Source organism: Sarcophilus harrisii, chromosome 4 (genome assembly GCF_902635505.1).
Source record: "Sarcophilus harrisii chromosome 4, mSarHar1.11, whole genome shotgun sequence".
Classification (NCBI taxonomy): Eukaryota; Metazoa; Chordata; class Mammalia; order Dasyuromorphia; family Dasyuridae; genus Sarcophilus; species Sarcophilus harrisii.
Window position 1 is genome coordinate 374,195,106 of NC_045429.1, and position 21,216 is coordinate 374,216,321.

The 21,216-nt window shown below is 31.8% G+C and overlaps 1 protein-coding gene across 17 annotated transcripts in view; it reads left to right on the forward strand.

Moving 5' to 3' along the window:
* Nucleotides 1-21,216, forward strand: part of RYR2 (ryanodine receptor 2) — a 712,857-nt gene that overhangs the window by 322,933 nt on the left and 368,708 nt on the right. For all 17 annotated transcript variants that reach the window (XM_031968518.1, XM_031968517.1, XM_031968521.1 and 14 more), the window contains 3 exons: nucleotides 584-767; nucleotides 2,741-2,876; nucleotides 15,034-15,129. In XM_031968518.1, the coding sequence (XP_031824378.1) occupies nucleotides 584-767; nucleotides 2,741-2,876; nucleotides 15,034-15,129 (416 nt within the window). The remainder of the gene's footprint in view (nucleotides 1-583; nucleotides 768-2,740; nucleotides 2,877-15,033; nucleotides 15,130-21,216) is intronic.

Here is a 21,216-nt window from a genome sequence, read left to right on the forward strand (position 1 = left end):
ATCTTACTGAATGGTTAGTTTTACATGGTATACAGAGTGCTGGACCTTGATTCATGAATGACTTGGGTAAAAGGTAGTGTGGTACACTGAAAAGCATATCTGTTCTTGAATTTGAGGACTGCTGTTCACATCTTGCTTCTGATCGTTACTATCTGGAGGACTAGAAAAGTCAATTTACCACTCTTCTCAGTTTCCTCATCTATAACATGAGGGTTAGGGCCATGGAGCCTCTAAAACGGCTCCTTCTGACAAATTCTGGCCAAATGACTTGAAGAAAGCCAGTCTTTCATCATGTCAGGCAACTTTCTCCGACTCATCTACTAAGTCATAAATTATTATCTTCATTTGTGAAGAGATTTCACGCATTAGGAGAACCTTGCTCCAAAAAACTCACATTTGCTTTGGGAACTCATGTATCTTACTGATGTCCCTGAAAATGAGATACAGTTTTCATTCATTCTTTATTGGGAGAAAGGTATTTATTGGTGATGATCTTTGACATATTCTATCTTACCTATATGGTCTGTGGACAAAAAATATTTAAGAACCATTTATCTACTGAAGTTTTTGCAATTTGTTTTAGGGGCCTTGATGCTCTCAGCAAGAAAGTGAAGTCTTCCACAATAGATTTACCAATAGAGTCAGTAAGTCTGAGTCTACAAGACCTGATTGGCTACTTCCATCCACCAGATGAACATTTAGAGCATGAAGATAAGCAGAACCGATTAAGAGCTCTAAAGAACCGACAGAATCTCTTCCAAGAAGAGGTAATTTTGTACCACCCATCTTTTATTTTATGCTACCCTGTGGTAAAAAGGACTTCCTGATTGATATTTTTCATGAAGAAAGTACTCTATATCAATTCTGTACATTTAAAACTTTGGACCATTATTTGATGGATATTTAGCCTAATATTATGACCCTAAAATAAAGAAAAATCTAATTCTAAAGGAACAATGTTATTATTTCTATTTTCCTGACCTAAGAAAAAATGTTGGAAAGGCAGCTAGCTATGTGGCATAGTGGATGGGGTATAAATCTTGGATTCAGGAAAATCTGAATTCAATCCGATGGTAGCCATAGGACCATGGGCAATTATTTAATCTTTCTTGGATTTGTCTCCTCATCTGTAAAACAACTTGCAAAGTTGTTGTGAGGATCAAAGGACTTAGTAATAATAACAATAATAATACATGGTATATAATAATAATAATAATAATATATGAGTACAAACTTAAGCCAGTAAGTTAGAACTTTGTACTCTGTCAGCAAGAATAGACTAATTATTTTGTTCCCCTACTATCAAATTAAGTAAAAGTTCATGAATAAGAAGATAACAATGAGAATTAGGAAATAGATTACTTTCAGTGAGTTAGGAATATTATTCATAATAGTAGGAGCTTATATGAGGCCCTTAGACATCTAATCCAAATCCTTCATTTTAGAAATGAGAAAATAATACCAAAATACTAAAGATCTTACCCTAAGTCACATAGTGTCAGAATTGATACTGCATATGTAAGGCTATCCTCTTACTTATAAAATAACATTTCTGAATAAAAGGAAAATCCCATGTTTTATTGAATATTTGAATCCATTCTTAAATCTCTGTATTGTCATAATTTTTGCCTTGTTGACCTGTTACTAGTGAATGCATGTTGATATCCAAGGGCCACTACTTTCCTTTTTTACTGTTCATAGACCTTCTCTCTCTTTTTTGGGTATTAATTGTTCATCAGAAATTTGAAATCTACATGTCAGTTCTTTTAGGTCATTTTTCACTCATAAAACAGAAAAAAATATTGATTCTCTACTGGTATGAAAGTAGATGTTCAAGTTGAGAGGTAGGCATTCAATTTAGAGGATTATCAATATCAGGAAATAAGAAATTTGGAGTATGTCTTTCTAGGTGTGTTTGTTAAGTTATTGATATGCATCATATTATGAAAACTTCAGTGTGTCAGGCAGCTTTGCAGTTGATTCAGTGAAATAACTTATGTGTTCCACAGTCTGAACACATTTTGATAATTGGCACTATTTAGATTTTTGAATATAATTTGTCTGATGAATTAATTATTGTTTCTTTAGTCATGTATTTTACTTTATCTTGACAGCCTTAATTCTAGTAATAATAACAAGATTTATATAAAAATGAAAGTCTATATTTATATTATTCAATGAATTTTTCTCTGTTGTTTAAAGAATGCTATACTTTCATAACTTTTTTTCTTTTAAATTCATTAATCCTTCACTATACTACAATAATGTTTATTTAGAATTTTTAAAAATTTGGTCAATATTATTACTCTCAACTAGAATATATGTGTATGTTATAGTAAAATGCAAAATGCACTGTTGTGAACTGTGAATAAACAATGTTATTAGACTGTAGCTTTGATTATATAAATATAAAACTTTCCATTTATTTCATTTCTTCAAACTGATGTTGTATTCATGATCTGTAGACCTTCTTAATCTATTTTCATTCCAAATTTACATATAACAATTAGTTATTCCTATAAGACATGCTACAATTTTTATATTTGTATAGCACTAATTATAATAATATGAAACTACTTAATTTTTTGAATTTTCATTTGACAGAAATGTTAGTATAATAGATGTTTAAAATGTGCATGTATTTTATTTTATGTTTTCTCCCTTATTAAATGGCATAACTTATTTTATATTTAGCAATCTTGTTATCCATTTCTGACATGATTTTTTTTGTTCCTTGTAGGGTATGATTAACCTTGTCCTTGAGTGCATAGACCGATTACATGTGTATAGCAGTGCAGCTCATTTTGCTGATGTAGCTGGGAAGGAAGCAGGAGAATCTTGGAAGTCCATACTGAACTCTTTGTATGAGTTACTAGGTAAGAAATGAGTGTTTTTAAAAAGTGATAAAATCATGATCCTGGATATATGTGTGGTTAGGATAATTACTTAAGAGTACTGTAATTTTTTAGGTATTAACTTTTTGCAATGATAGTTTTCAAAGTAGATTTCATAAATTATAAATCAAGTTATGCAATTCTATAGTGAACGGTGCCATAGCTGCAGCATTTTCCTTTGGGCAGAGGAAGACAACCACAACATTTGAATTCTGAAAATTTGGGTTTCCATGAAATATGCATATGATAATGCCTAATATTTGGTTTCTAAGATCCTATAGTGCAGTGTTTCCAAACCCAAATTATATTATATAAATTATATGAATATAAATAAATTATATAAATATGAAGTTTATTATATAAATATGATATATTTATATAATATATAATATATTATATATATGTAATATAATAATACCAAAATATTAAAGATCTTACCCTAAGTCACATAGTGTCAGAATTGATACTGCATATGTAAGGCTATCCTCTTACTCATAAAATAACATTTCTGAATAAAAGGAAAATCCCATGTTTTATTGAATATTTGAATCCATTCTTAAATCTCTGTATTGTCATAATTTTTGCCTTGTTGACCTGCTATTAGTGAATGCATGTTGATATCCAAGCATATCATTTCTTATAACACAATAGTGTTACATCATAATCACATATCACAATTAATACCTACACTGATAGAGATAGTTATTATTTTATAACAGCATTTTCAAAGTTTCTATACTTCATATTAATCGTACTTGACCAACAGTGTAGTGATGAAACTCTAAACATAGGCTAGTTTTTGGTCCAAATCATTATGAAAAATTAGAGTCAGATTCTAGGAGACTTTAAACTGTGGACCAATAAAATATTTTACATAATTTTATTTTTTATCTTCAGTTTGGTGCCTTTGAACTTTGAAGAGTATCAGGTGAGAAAAGTGGGTCATGTAGTTGGGGAAGGAGAAGATATTTTAAGGTTATTAGATTTAATAAGTAGGAACATTCCAGTTATAAATATTTTGTTAAGTAGAAACCATTTGCTTTGTTCTAGTAGTAGCGTATAGAACCTATGGTTGGAAAACAGTGATCTAGACCTCTTTCCCTACTTGCTAGCCTCCATTCCTATGCAGGTAGAAAAGTGGGGACAAGTATTAGGCACAGTCATTATAACTGTTAACTGATTTGATCCTCATAAAAACTCTTGGGGGTAGATGGCTATCACTATTCCCAATTCATGATTGAGGAACTGAGGAAGGCAGAGATTAAGAGACTTTGCAGTCACACCATTAGTACATATCTGAGGCAGGATTTGAACTCAAATCTGACTCTAGACGAAAAAGTTCTATCTACTGTTATAGTTCCCTCCACCTTGTGCAGAGACAACTCCTTTATTAGTAACATAAGCATAGAAAGGAAATTAAGTAATTAAATCCTACTTATGTTTTCTGTTAAAGCTTTTCTTGAAGAATGTATGTTTTTTCCTGAGAATGGAACAGAAAAAAATACAAATTTTTTTTCAGATGGAAGGATATTTAAAATAATCTAAAGGCCTCTATAATTTTTTTACCATCAGCATTTATAGAAATCGAGATATTGCTACTCTGGAAAAAATGTCATCTCATTAATTTGAATATTCCCTCTAATAATACAATTGCCCAGTCTTACCTTCACATCTTTTGCTACTCTTTTTTGTGTCCTCCCATAACTTTGCCACAGGGACGCACCTAGCGTGCAGGAGGCTTGTCTTGCTTTCTCTAGACATCATGAAGATACAAGTGAATCTCTTAGGATTCACTTCACATTTCTTTCACAAATCACAGGACTATCCTTTCTTCTCTTACAAGTATACATTTCCCTGATTATTTCTTTTATTGCTGATTACCTTGAATTTCTTATTGATTACATATTTTAGCTTGCTTACATTTATTTACTACCTATTTCTCTATTGTCCTCTATGTTATCATCACTTTAAGTCCTTCAAATACAATGTTGTATTCCATAGCTTTAAGACATATGATAACACAGAAGGAAGATTGGAATTAAAAATGTAGTCTTTTATTTGTAGGTACTTGAGGTACTACATGACCTTTGCAATTTCTTGAAAGCAGCACATTTTGTTCTCCTGCCATTTAAAATAAAGTCCAACTTGTTTATTGGTATTGTTTCTTTCAGATATACATGTTGATAGAAAGACTCTAGGTTCTCCATCCAAACATGTTTCATTGCCTCAGTAATAAGTAGGCTTCACCTTTGTGGTCTTTCCTTGGTCATCATGAATTCTTTTGAGTGGTTACAGATTTCATCCAGAATGTTTTGTGGTATTCAGGGACTTGATGTCATAAGTAGAATGTCAGCTGAAAAAGGAACTTCTAGGAGAAGTCTCATTATCTGTGAGACTTCAACTTGCAATCTCCACTGCAACTCATCTATTATAGTGGCCCACACCTTTGACAGGCTTACATCTTGCTGTTTTATACTTTGCCTAATGTTTCAAGGAATCTTGAATGCTTTTAAAATTTTTATTAATGTTTTATTTTCCCCAGTTTCATATAAAATAATTTTTAGCATTTGTTTTTTAAAACTTTGAATTCCAGATTCTTCCCATTTCTCCTTCCCCATCCCTCGACTGAGAAAGGTCCATGTGAAGCTAGGTCAAACTATTCCATAAAGTCATGTTGTAAAAGAAAACATAGATTCCCCTGCTCAAAAAAAAACCTCAAGAAAAATAAATTTTAAAATATTAAAAGCTTCAGTCTGTATCCAGACACAATCAGTTCTTTCTCTGGATATAAATAGCATTTGTTTTTATCACAAGTCCATCAGAGTTGTCTTGGATTATTGTATTATACAATTCATAGTTGATCATCTTACAATATTGCTTTTATTTTGTACACAGTACATTTCACTTTGCAAGAACTCGCGGAAGTCTTTCCAGGTTTTTCTGAAAGCATCCAGCATATCATTTCTTATAACACAATAGTGTTACATCATAATCACATATCACAATTTATTCTGCCATTCCCTTATTGAAGGGCATCACTTCAATTTCCAATTCTTCATGCTGAGAAAAGAGCCGCTATAAATATTTTTGCACGTGTAGCTACTTTCCCCATCACCCTTTCTTCATCTCTTTGAGATGCCTAGGACAAGGGATATGCAGGTTTTTATAGACCTTTGGACATAATTCCAAATTGCTCTACAAAATGGTTAAATCAGATCACAATTCCAACAATAATGCATTTATGTCTCATTTTCCCCACATTCCCTCCAACATTTGTCATTTTCATTTTCTGGCCTATAAGCTAATCTAGTATGTATGAGGTATTACCTCAGAAATTGTTTTAATTTGCATTTCTCCAATCAATAATGAGTTAAAGTATTTTTTTTCAATATGGCTAAGTGGCTTGATTAATTCATCTGAAAACTGTTTATTTCTTTTTATTATTTATCATTTGGGTAATGGATCTTTATTAATATTTAATTCATTTCCTTTATATTTGACAAATGAGGCCCTTCTCATTTCTAAAATATATAATTAACTCAAATTTATAAAAAATTCAAGCCTTTGATAAATAGTCAAAGAATATAAACAGACGATTTTCAGATGAAGAAATTAAAACCATTTAAAGTCATGTGAAAAAATTCTCTAAATCATTTTTGATCAGAGAAATGCAAATTAAGACAATGCTGAGGTACCACTACTCCTTTTTAGATTGGTTAAGATGACAGGAAAAGATAATGATGAATGTTGGAGGGGATGTGGGAAAAGAGGGACACATACATTGTTGGTGTAGTTGTGAACAGATTCAACCATTGTGGAAAGCAATTTGGAACTATACCCAAAGGGCTATCAAACTGTGGATACCCTTTGACCCAGTGGTCATACTGGGCTTGTATTCCAAAGAGATCATAAAAAAGGAAAAGGACCCACATGTGCAAAAATGTTTGTGGCAGCCCTTTTTGTGGTGGCAAGGAACTGGAAATTGATTGGCTGCTCATCAGTTGGAGAATGGCTGAATAAGTTATGGTATATTATTGTTCTATTAGAAACAATTGGCAGGATGATTTCAGAAAGTTCTGGAGAGACTTGTCTGAATTGATGCTAAGTAAGGTGAGTAGAATCAGGAAAACATTGTACATGGCAACAATGACATTATAGAATGATTGATTCTGATGGACGTTGGTCTTTTCAACAGTAAGGTGATTCACACCAGTCCCAATGGTCTTGTCATGAAGAAGAGACATTTGTACCCAGAGAGAGAGAGGACTAGAGAGAGGACTATGGGGATTGAGTGTGGATCACAACATAGCATTTTCGCTTTTTGTTGTTGTTTGCTTGCATTTTGTTTTCTTTCTCATTTTTTTCCTTCTTGATCTGATTTTTCTTGTGCAGCATGATAATTATGGAAATATGTATAGAAGAATTTCATATGTTTAACATAGATTACTTAAGAAGTGGGGGACAGGGAGGGAGAAAATTTTGGAACACAAGGTTTTGCAAGGATTAATGCTGAAAATTATCCATACAAATGTTTTGAAAATAAAAAAGAAAAATGTGACCTTTATCAGAGAAACATTGTTTTAAAATTCATTTCACAATTACTATTATTAACTATTCCCCCCCATTTAATCTATGCTCTCTCTCTTTTTTTTCCACTCTGTCCCTCATCAAAAGTATTTTGCTTCTGATGATACCTTCCCCCAATATACTCTCCAGTCTAGTGCCTTCCCTCCCTTCTCATATCCCCTTCTTTTCTTACTTTCCTGCAGGATAGGATAGATTTCTATATCAGATTGAAAAAAAAACCTTCCCTCTTGGAGAGAATTCTGATGAGAGAAAGATTAATTCTGCCCCCTGTTTTCTCTGCCTCTTTTATGCCAGATCATTTATACCATTCTACTTCTCCCTTTCCTGATCATCCCTTATACTTCTTTTGAGTCCTGTATTTGAAAGTCAGATTGTTTATTTGACTTTGGTCTTTTTTATCACAATGCTTTAAAGTCCTCTATTTCATTTAATATCATTTAATATCCTATTTTATTGAAAGATTGAAAGATTTAATGAAAGATTATATTCAATTTTACTGGAATGTAATCTTAGCTTCTTTGCTCTCTAGAATATCATATTCCAAGCTTTCCAATCATTTAATGTAGAAACTACTCGATCTTGTGTTATCCTGACTGTGGCTCCACCATATTTGAATTGTATTCTTCTGGATGCTTGCAATATTTTCTCCTTGACCAGGGAATTCCAGAATTTGGCTATAATATTCACAGGACTTTTCATCTTGGGATCTTTTTTCAGGAGGAGATTGTTGGATTCTTTAAATTTCTCTTTTACCCTCTAGTTCTAGACTATCAGGGCAGTTTTCCTTAATAATTTCTTGAAAAATGATGTTTATACTCTTTTTTAATCATGGCTTTTAAGTAATTCAGTAATTTTAAAATTATCTCTCTTGGATCTATTTTCCAGGTCAGCTGTTTTCCCAATGAGGCATTTGACTTTGTTTTCTATTTTTCATTCTTTTGGTTCTGTTTTATTGTTTATTGGTTTCTCCTAAAGTCATTAGCTTCTATTTGCTCACTTCTAATTTTAAGAAATTATTTTCCCCAATGAACTTCTGTACCTCCTTTTATATTCAGCCAGTTTTGCTTTTTAAAGCATTTTTCTCCTCATTGTCTTTTTGTACTTCCTTTTTCATCACTCTCATTTCTCTTCACAATTTTTCCTCTACCTCTCTGTTAATTGATTTTCAAAATTTCTTTGAACTCTTCCATGGCTTCAGATTAATTCATATTTTCCTTAGAGACTTTGACTATAGGAGTTTTGACTTTGCTATCTTCTTCTGAATGTATGATTTAATCTTCCTTGTCACAATAGTAATTTTCTATGATCAGAATTTTTTCTGCTGTTTGGTCATTTTTTCAGCCTATTACTTGTCCTTTAACTCTTTGTTAAAGTAGGGCTCTGTTTCCAGGATGAAGGATGCAATGTCCCACAATGTCCCAAATGTATAGCTGTTTTCAGAGATCCTTATAGGGAATTGTAAGTATTCATTACTTACTTCCAAGGTAGTATGATCCAAGAAATATGATTATTACTTTCCTGCCCTGTGCTCTGGTCTGTGAGCAATCACAAGTACTCTTTTCTGTCTTGGATCTGTGATGAGGGTTCTGGCTCCACTGTGGCTGTAAATTTTAGTTGCTAGTACCTCCTCCTCACCTTGGGACTGTGAGCAAGGAATGATTTCTGGGCAAAGCAACAGAGTACTACAAAGAGGATCGTGCTATCTCCCTCTGACCAGCTATTCAATATGTGGGCTGAAATCTCTGGAAGCTATTGTCCCCACTGCTGACTCTGCTGCTGCTACTGCTGATTCAATGGTTTCCAAAACTTATTCCTGGTTTTCTGGGGCTGGGACTGGGCTGGTATGGTCCAGGTGGGCTGTTTTTCACTCCCCCTAAGTGCAACAGATCATTTCTGCTGATCTTCCAAGCTGTCTTCGGCTAGAAAATTGTTTCACTCCATCTTTTTGTGGGTTCTAACGCTTTAAATTATGTTTCAAGTAATTATATAAAGGTATTTGGAGCAGTTTAGGAGAGAGCTTGGGTGAGTCTCTGCTTTTACTCTGACATTATCACTCTGCCTTTTCCTGATTTTGATATTTGGATGAAAGATGCCTTTTTAGAACAGAGTCTATAAGGTGACATTTTGCCATATGGGATCTAATGATTTTTTTCTTTCAGGAAACTATCAAAAAGATATAGATCAAAAAGATATAGAGTATCATTTTTAGAAAGTTTATTTATTCCCTATCACCACTACATCAAAGATATCAGTTCACATGTAGATATTTCTCATCAAGAGTCTAAAATTTTTCCTTGCATACCTTAAATATCTTCACCCCATTCAGATACCTTATGAATATATACTATTGTGTCCTAAAAATTATGCCTCTTCTAGCAAAAATCTCTCTATATTAGCCTCTTTTTCTGATTCATGAGACAATATGTTATATAATCATTCACTGTTCTAACAAGACATGTTATCGATGTTTATTTTGGAAATGAATACAACCTTTAGCTACTATTGCTCTGAGGTCTTTGAGAGGTAAATCAAGTGGTTGCTTAACTCAAATATTTTCTGGATTCTAATGGTCTTCCATTCTGTGCTTACTAAACCTTTTCACAGGAGAGAATTCACGATTAAAGGCAAGAATCTTCCATTTAGTATATAAGTCTTTGGCTTGAACCATAGTTTTGCAAATATTTCTTTATATCTTCACTTATTTTTACATTGAAATAATTTCATTTCAAATATATGTTAATATAATTCAACTAAGCTTACCAATTTTTTAAAAAAAAATATGCCTCTATCTTTCTATTTTCTGCAATTGATATTGGTACATAAGCCACAATTATTTTAATTATGATCCTTTTGTACATATTTACCGTGATTATTGGAATATAAATTACCAAATATTCTCAGAGTAATATGTTATTGAACATGTCAGTCAAATAATAAATATTTGCCATATGTCTTTAATGGACTTGTTATTTGTATTTAGAAGGAAGACAACTGTTTGTTCTTAGTATATGTATTATTGACATTTGTAAAAAAAATTTGTAATATATACAGTGTAGAGGATTGCAGATAGTGGGGGAACTTTAGATAAGGGGCAGGGAAATTAGTTTGATTACTTTTTAAAATCCTGGCTTGGCCCTTTGATGTGTTAGTACCTGTTTTACTTGAAGCAAGGGATACTTATTGCAGGGTGCTTATAGTTATCACTTGTTCAGTGTGATTGATGAGATAATGGTTCTCTAGTTCTCACATACTTAGTGTGCTGTAATGATGTAACCATATTGAAGTATTTAAGGGCTGAGAAGACTGGAAATGAGACTCTCCATCTTTGACCATGCTGATGGCTCTCCTGCCTTCTTCACTCCTCCACTAAGACCAAAGCTGGTCCTGAGATCCTCAACTTTAGTTTAGAGAGAGTAGGGAATAACAGACTTCTAATAAGAAACAAATGTCTCTCTTGGAGGGAATTTGAGTTCAGATTATAAAGTGATCTCTCCATTGAGAGCAAATAACTCCATTCCTTATGTAGCCATTGAATCCCCAACTGAGAGTCAATATGTAGTGCCTGGACTAGCTCTCTGGAGGATCTCAGGACTAGCCCTAGTCTTCGGTGGCTCTCCTGCCTCCTGCATTCCTGCACTGAAACCAAGACCCATTCCTGAGGACCTCCAGAAAACTAGCCCTGCCCCAGGAGAAGGAGACAGTGTGAAGGAGACAATAAAGACTCTGGACTTTATTCCTGACTATTCTTGTGGTGATTATTCTGCTGAGATCAAGGCTGGTCTGAAGGCCTTCCATCAAAATTAGCCAGAACATTACAGTTTTTTTCCCTTTTTTCCCAAAATCTGACTTTCCCTCTGAACATAATTTCAAGATTATTTTTCTGCTGTTAGAATGAGAAAGTAACTCTGGCCTATTTGATTCTGACTTAAAAAATATTAATCCAGATCATATTTTAAACAGTTTCATTTATTGTAGGTCTGAAACATCAAGATAAAACTTTCTGCAGTTTGAAATGAGTTATGGCTTAATGATGAGACTATATTTTTTAAAAATTGTGTGTATTTTATAGGAAAAAATGAAATTGTTATTAAGAGGAATCTCTGAGAAGACAACTATCTTCTCATTTTTATCCCTTTTTCTTTAAATTCCGTATCTAGTTACTTTATTTTACAATTGCTTTGCTTATTTTTTTTTCTTTTCCACAACCACAAAATTTTTCTCACAATCTTCTTTTCTTCTAATTTTAAATGTATACAAGAATACCTTATTTAAAATAAATAAATAAATAAATAAAATAATTATTTAAAATAAAAAATCTTCTTGGTGGCCTGTTTAGATAGCTTCTTTTGGAAATTCCTTTTATATTTTATCTCTTAGGAAATAAGTCCTTTTTTACAAATTGGAATGAGTTCCTAAATATCTTGAATATGAGACTTTATTCAGACAAATTTGCTGCAGGGATTTTTTTCCCGTTAACAATTTCCTTTCTAATTTTAACTATATTGATTTTGTTTATTTAAAAATGTATTAATTTTACATAAACAGAGTTGGATATTCTCTCTTCTGTGATCATTCTGCCTCTGGTTTGGTCATGATCTTTTCTCTTTATTGTAGTCATGAAGGTTATTTTCTTCTTTGCTCTTATAGTGTGTTTATGATGTGATCTTATATCTAGGTCATCCATTCATTGGAAACTTATTGTGTTACATCGTGTGAGATTGGTCTAAACCTAATTTCTTCTAGATTACTTTTTAATTTTTCTTGAATACTAGTGCTTACTCAAGTAGGTGGGAATTTTGGGTTAATGAAAAACTAGACTACTATCTGTTTTTAATGCTATGTATATAATCTGTTTTATTGATTGTCATTTCTCTTTTTTTTTTTTTAACCAGTACCTAATTCTTTTGAAAATTACTATTTTGCAGTTTACTTTGAGGCCTTTGGTCTCAATGCTTTTCCCATGAAAATCTTTACCCTTTGTTTTTTAATTTTCATTTTCTCATTTCTTTTCTAGTTCTCTAAGGTAGGCCATTGGTAATTTGATTTGTATGGAACTGAACAAGTACATTATTTTACAGAATATTGTCATAGGTGAACCATTAGCAACTGATATGTTTCCACTTAGATCTGTTTTCTTTTTTATAAAGATTATTTTATAATTTTATGTCTATAATTCCTATGTACATCTTGGTAAGTGGACTCTTATTTTGTGTTCTGTAATTATTTTTAGTGTAATTTTATTTTCTGGATCTTTTTGGGATTTGTTGATAATATAAAGAAAGGCTGAAAATTTGTTGTGAATTTATTTCATACCCTGCTACTTTGCTGAAACTTTTTTCAATTAAAGTTAGCAATAATATTTCTAACATTGCGTTTAATAATGGTGATAATAGATCTTTGCCTCACTCCTGATGTTATTATAATGGATTCTAGTTTATTGTCTTTACACAAAATGACAGCTTTTATTTTTACATAGATACCTATTTAGTATATTAAGGCATAGTTTTCTCTTGTTTTTTACTGTTTTTAACAAAAATAGGTATGATATATTTTTTAAACTCTTAAAAGGGGTTGATGCATATTGGCTGGCCTGTACCAGGGTTGACATGGAATAATGGTGTTGACTGTAATATCCTGATCTTGGGCATGCCCTATTCCTTGCCCTTATAATCTGAACCTCTCAGGCTTCTATCTAAGCCCCATTTTTTAGCATAGCCACATAATTACAGAATTTAAGTTGTACACTCCCTGAACTTAGCTCTTATCTTATCTCTGCCCTAGTATATAGTTTCTGATTCTAGTTTTTCCTTGCTGCCCCCATCTATGCTAGAACACATTTGTATTATACTCCAGTGCTTCTCTGACTTCTCTAATTTCTCTATCTTCTTTAACTAGATCCATTATCTAATGCCTAAAGTCTTTGACTCTCTCTTTGTGAGGATCTGAGGCGGCAAAATGTAATTACTAGAATTTTGGCTCAGATTTCCCTATCACTTTTCATTTGGTGTCCTTTCTTATCCTTGCTGGAGTGGTTGTAACAGACCTCAGTCGTTTTGTTCTGTTTACTCCACTGCCTTAAGGAGAGTTTTATGTAGAGATTTTTATATATGTGTGTGTCCACATATGTATATGTATATGTATATATCTGTGTATATGTGTATGAATTATATATCTTATACTGACAATGTACGTAGTAGTCAAATTGGGACCAAGATTTAGTAGAGAACATCTGGATTGCCTTTGGGAATGACAAAGCTCCTTTAATTATGCCCAACTTGTCACTAAAATAAAGTTCCATTGTTTTAAACACTAACATTTAACTGATGTTGTTATATAGTTGTATAGTGTCATAGAATATTAAAGTCTACAAAAGATTTAAGTGAAAAGCACTCAGAAGGCAATAGTGGATAGGGTAGGTTCTACCTATAATAAAGAAGGAGTTTTTAAAAAGAATCAAAGAAATGTATGAGTATAAAAAGAACATAGTCTGGTCATCATTTATTACATATAAATATGTAACAAGATCACTTGGTATCCACTTAATAGCAAGAGAATTAAAGGAAGTCTCCCTTGCATTTTGGGTAGATATTCCACTATTACACTACCCTGTGTTGACCCTATGGGAAGATAACAAAAATCATTGAATCATCAGACATTGATAGGTAATGATCTGCTTGTTGGAAAGAATTGCTATTATTGATTAAAGCAATATCCAGATTCATGTTTTTGAATACTGAATATTTTGTCACTAAAAAAGAAATAAATCCATAGTAATTTCCTAACTTTCTTCTCTGCCTCTGTCTCTCTGTCTGAGTGCTTCTTTCTCTTTCTGTTTCTGTCTCTGTGTCTCTTTCTCTGTCTCTGTTTCTATCTCTGCCTTTCTCTGTCTCTCTCTCTTTCTCTCTCTCTCCATATATAATATATGTGTATGTGTGTATGTGTGTGTGCGTATGTGTGTGTGTATATATATATATATATATATATATATATATACATGCATGTATGTGTTCCCTCCTTTTGAGATTTTCTTCAATTACCTGATTTTAAGAAATGGAGGCATAGGCTCCCTGACTTCCAATCCAGTGTTCATAGGGTTAGAGAGGGACTGCAGAAATCTTCCTTTCCAGTTCTTTTATTTTTACATATGAGATCATCTAGACCAATTAAATGCATTGTCCAAGGTTACATAGGTAGTCAGGCAGTTTAGTGGCAGTACTGTGATTTGAACCTAGATCCTTTATTGCCACATCCATTGTACTTTCCATTGCTCCATTCTGACTCTCCTTTTCTTTGTTATGTCATATTGCCTCTCTATCTTAAATAATGAAAGTTAAGTTAATTTTTCTGAAAAAAAATAAGAATATGTTTCATTCCATATATTTGACCCTTATGAACAGGATGATTTTAAGCTTTCTGCTTGCATTCCTTTTTTATTGAATTTAATTTTCATGATACTCCAATAAACTTGATATAACACATTACTCTCATTTGTTACAAATGTTTTGAGATATGGTAGTAGAGACATAAATATAAACTTCGTTTTATTTTGTAGCGGCTCTCATTAGAGGAAATCGCAAAAATTGTGCTCAATTTTCTGGCTCCTTGGATTGGCTCATCAGCAGACTGGAAAGACTGGAGGCATCCTCAGGTATATTTTCTATTTGTCTTTTTACTCCTATATTATCCTTCTTTCTGTACTTTAAAACACAAAAATAAATCCTTATGTTCATATATATTACATTTGTATGTGTATTTATAATTTCTTTTTTTTTTAATTTTTTTTATTTAATAGCCTTTTATTTACAGGATATATAATTTCTTTTAACAAATTCATCCCTTCCTCCCTTCTTCCTTTTCTCTTTTCTTCCCTTTGTCTCTTCTTCCCTTCTTCTTTTCTTTCCTCCCTCCCTTCCTCCTTTTTGCTCTCCTTTCTTTTTTTCCTTCTCTGCCTTCCTTCCTCCCTCCCTCTTTTCCTCTCTCCCTCCCTTCATCTTTTCCTTCCTCCCTTTCTCTGTCCCTCCCTTCTTTCCTTCCTCTCTCTGTCTTTGTCTCTGTCTGTCTGTCTCTGTCTCTAATACACACACACACACACACACACACACACATACATATGTACACACAAGCATGTAATCTCACCCCTTTTTCATAATCTCCCAGCTTTTAGAATGCATTTGAAAATAAGGGAACTAATTTGTAAATGAAATTTCAACTTAAGAAGGCATTTTTATAGGTTTTTGTAGAGTAGCCTAGGTATAGACATATAAAATGAGTTCTTTAATTTGTTAGTTTTTTTTTTTTTTTTCCGAACCAAGAATGCCATCTAGGCTTAGTCATTTGACTGACTTAAAGGAAAAGTAGCATTCTGATATTGATATACGATTCTGAAAAAGGATGCTATTGCATTTAAATTTCTTTTCACATTTTGTCTGCAGTGAACAGTATTAGATTAAATAAAATATTTATAAGAAATATTAATATATTGCTCTCCTTCAGTATTCATGATTATTAATTTGAGGCTCTATAGAGATGTACAAGTATTAAATAAATACTTATGTGCATAGCATAATTAGTTAAGTACCTGGAGAATTAGAAGCCATTTATGTGTACACAGTTGTAAAATGTCTCAAACTTGAAATTAATCATTTGAATACTATTTTAGGGATTAAGTTTTTTTCCCATTTTTTTCCCTCTACTCTTACCAGTTTGTATATTTGAGTGAAACCAACTTAATGGCAATAAATTAAAAATTGTTTGTTTCAAATATTTTGTAATAAAATTTCTTTGGAAGACTGTGGGGAATAGTTTCCCTCCTAATCTATAGGTATAAATGGATATTTTTATTTGAAAAAATTGCACTTCTCCCTCATGTTGCATTGTTAGCTTTATGGAATTGTCCTTTAATTATAAAACACAAAACTAGAACGGTATTAAAAATCTTTGCTATCAAATGAAAAGATGTAATTACTGTCTTTACTTTCAATAATGTTAGCATGGAGGTCAAGAATAAAATTTGTCAGTAATATGAGATCATAGGATTTAGAGATGGAAAATTCATTAAAGATGTATTTTAGTCCCTTTAGTATATCCACAGAGCTCCATATCCCCAATCAGTTTAAAAACTTAAGTATCATACAATATGAATCTTTTAATCATCAAGTCCAATAGGACATAGATAATATCTGCTCCTGTTCTGAAGTCAGGAGGGGAGTGTCCTTTAATCATGTATATCTGAAAGCAAGCTCACCTCAAGTTTCTGTGTGCTTGATTGGAATGACTACTAAGCATAATCATGCTTAGCCTTCAGTTGAATGTCTTAGTGTAAGATTAATCTAGGTTTGGAATTCACATTCAACAGGCAGGTTGAAGAGGGTAGATACAAGTTTATTACTGCTCAGAACCTTCATTTAAATAAGACATAAGGGAAAAGGAAACTCATAGCACAAAAGTAATTAATATACAACTAATAAACACAGTGGCCATTATAACGACATACAACATGCATCATCACCACTATGAGGAAAACATCTGAATTCCTTGGCTGGGAGAATTCATGGTCACAACTATTCATAGTGTCAAGTGAGAGGCATTAGTAGGCAAGTTGTACATTACTTTCTAGCTAAATTCTCAAAGTTCCTTTTCACTAAGAGGTTTTTTATCAGCTGAGAACAAAGAAAGCACTACACTAAATATTCTCATTTGATATGTGACTCTTGAGATGTAGCATCATCAGGTACAGGATGCTTCATCACAAGAGACCCACCAAGAAAAATATTTGTTCATTCCTTTTGGAGAACTGTTTTTACTCAAGGAACTGGCCAGGTTTCCAGGGTAAACACTTGTCTACAATAAAGGATACTCATTGATTAATACACAAGAAAGGATGGCCTTCCACCTTCTTTTGTGTTTTCCTGGTATTCCATCGGATAACTTAAAGCATGTTCTCATGTTCTCAGCAGAAAATTATACAAAAGACATAGCTGAGATGCATTTAATATTCCTTATACCCAGAGAAAGTACAAATACCTGACACTCTGTAAGTGGTACAGTACCCTATATGCTTCTGTTTGTGGATAACATTGTTCTAATTGTGTCAGAATTTAGAATGCCATAAGGCCTCCTAAATGAGAAGAACAATAGCTCACAAGATTTCTGTTTAAAATATCCATTAAAAAATTAAGTGCATGAAAAAGTCCATTTTTCTGTTCTAATATGTTATTTGATTGAACTACTACATCAATACAAATAATTTAGATATTCTAGATGAATGCTGAACTGGGTCCAGAGGAGAAATAATTAGACAATAGACTGGATTGAATATGAGGAATTAAACAGTAATTGTTCCCTGAAATAAGACCTTAAGAATTAGGAAGACCTGGGTTCAAGTTGGGCCTCTGACACATGCCAGGTGTTATCCCCACAAATCACCTCTCATCTCAGGCAACTTGTTTGTTGTTGTTGTTGCTGTTGTTTTTAAACTTCAATACTATTTTACTTTTCAAATTATATATAAAGATGGTTACCAACATTATTAAAGTATTTCATTTGTTCAAAGGTCTCTCAGTAGGAGGTTATAGTCAACTGCAAATAGAGAAGAGGAAAGGAAATTCCCTTTTTAAAATCTCTGGGTTATGTGGTTTGTTATAAAGATTCCTGTCTCTCTTCCTCCCTCCAGACCTTCCCCTCTCCCAGTTTCCTACTTTTCTTCTAATTTTAGCTGCATTGGTATTATTTGTACAAAAACTTTTAAATTTTCCATTTACCTCAAATTATCCATTTCACTTTGCATTTATTTCTGGGTTTTGATCATAAACTCTTCCCATATCCTTAGATCTGAAAGGCAATTTTTCCATTATCAACTGATTAACTTATAATATCACTCTTTATGTCTAAATTATGACTACATTTTGAACTTAACTTGATTTACAGTGTGAGAAGTTGATTTATATCTAATTTCTACTAGGCTACTTTTAAAATTTCTCAGCAATTTTAATGAAATAGTGAGAGTTCTTGGCCTAAATGCTGGGATGCTTAGATTTATGAAAAACTGTATTCATTGCCTTCTTAATATTATGTATCTAATCTATTCCAGTGATCAACTTTACTGTTCCTTATCCAATACCAAATTGTTTTGATGATTACAGTTTTGCAGTAAAGTTTGATATCTGGTACTGTTAGGTCACATTTCATTTCTTTTCTTTTTTATTAATTCTTTTGATATTTTTAACCTTTTATTTCTTTAGGTACATTTTACTATTTTTTCTATCTTTATAAAGTAATTCTTTGGTAGTAGTTTGATTAGCATTATACTTAATCACTAAACCAATTTAATTAATATTGTCATTTTTATTATATTAACTTGACCTACCTATACGTAATTAGCATTACTCCAATTATATAGTGCTTCATATATATGAAGAGTACTTTATTTGTACTTTAATTATGAGTTCCTGTGAGTATTCTGATCTGTACACTGCAATGTAGTTCATAATCTTTGTAGTTATTTTAAATATAATTTCTCTTTCTATCTCTTCTGCAGGGTTTTATTAGTAACAAATAGCAGTGCTGAAGATTTATATCCTTCAGTTTTATTGGTTTTTAATTATTTTTATTACTTCTTTTAGTTGACACGCTAGTAAACTATCATATCTTCTGAAAAAATATATCCTTTTCTTATTACTTATCCTTATTCCTTCAATTTCCTCTTCTTGTCTTATTACTATACCAAGCATTTCTAGTACAATATTGAATATTAATGGTGATTATAAACATTCTTGCTTCATCCTTGACTTTATTGGAAAGTCTTCTGATATATCCCCATTAAAGACAATGGTAGCTCTTTGTTTAAATCAATCTTATTTATTCTTCTAAGAAAAAGCACCATTTATTCTTGTGCTTTTTAGTGTGTTTTTTAAATAGAAATTAATATTGCATTTTGTCAAAATTCTTTTCTGTATCTATTGAAATAATAATATCATTTTTGTTGATTTTATTGTTACATGATACATTTGCTTAGTTTTCCTAATATTAAACCAGTCCAAGATTCCTAATATAAATCCCACTTCTTCATAGCATATGATTTTTACAATGTTATTATTTTTGCTAATATTTCATTAAAATTTTTGTATCAAGATACATTAAGGAAATTCATGAATAGTTTTCCCCCCTCTGTTTTTACTCTCCTTGAATCAGGTATCAAGACCATGTTTGTGTCATAAAAGAAATTTGACAGAACTTCTTTATCTGTTTTTTTTCAAATAGTTTATGTAATATTTGAATTAGTATTCTTTAAATATTTGGTATAATCACTTGTAAATATAACTGGCGCTGTGTTTTTTGGGTAAGGAGTTCATTTATGCATTAACTTTTTAAAAAGTAGGATTATTCAAATATTTTATTTCCTTTTTTTGTTAATCTGGACAATTTATATTCTTGGAAATACTTATCTATTTCAGTTAAACTGTCATGAATTATATTTGAATTGACCTAACATGTACAAGCAAAAACTCTAACAAAAAGTCCCTCATGTGATCCCTTGCCAATACTCATTAAATATTCAAGGGCAATTTTCTGTGTGGCCCCCATCTTATTCCTTTTATGTATTATTTTTGCTCCTTTATTAATTTTCTTTTGTTAATTTATATTTTTGTAAATACTGATCCATATCATTTATATGATTAAAATTTTTGCAAATAATTGGGCAAAATGGATACTAATAATTACCTTAATTTTATTTCATTTGTTTAACATTCACCCCTTTCAATTTTGATATTGGTAGTTTGATTTGGTTTGCTATTTTTAAATTACCCAATGGCTTATCTATTCCCCCCCTTAAAAAAAAAAAAAGCTCCTATATTTATTCAAAAGCTTGAAATTTTCTTCTAAACTTTAAGTTTTATTACCATGATTTTTATTTTGATATTTATTTACAAGGGTGTTAGTTTGCTTCTTAGTTGCATACACAATATGTTGCTCTTCCTTTTTCTCTCTTTTATTGATATAACCATTTATACATATCAGTTTCTTTCTAAGTATTATTTTGGCTGAATCTCAAAAAGTTTGGTGTTGTCTCATTGTTATCATTATCTTTAATAAAATTTTTGGGGCAGCTGGGTGGCTCAGTGGATAGAGCACCAGTCCTGAAGTCAGGAAGACCTGAGTTCAAATCTGGCCTGAAACACTTAACACTTCTTAGCTAGGTGACCCTGGGCAAGTCACTTAACCCCAATTGCCTCAGCAAAAAAATAAATAAATAAAAAGAAAAAAATTTATTCAGTTTCCAATTAATTTTTATCTATTTGTCAAAGACCTTTTATTATATATATAGTTTTATTGCATTATAATCAGAAAAATATTTAATATTTTTGTTATAATGCATTTTTGTAAGGTTCTTGTGCCCTAATACATGATCAATTTTTGAGAATGTTCCATGCATAGCTGAGAAATAGATATATTTCTTTATATTCACATTCAGTAATCTCCAGAGGCCTATATTAAAATTTTAAGTCCTAAACTTCTTTCTTATTTATTTAAAAGTTAGATAGTCTTGAGAAGGCTAAATTAAAGTCCTCCTTGCCATTTATTCCCCATCCCGTCTCCCAATACAACTCCCATATATTTTCTATTTACTTATACTTCTCATCTAACTTTCCTTTAAGAATTTATTTGTAATACCATTTGTTGCATATGTTGTCAGTATTGTTATTAATTCATTGTCTATGATTCTTTGTATAGTATA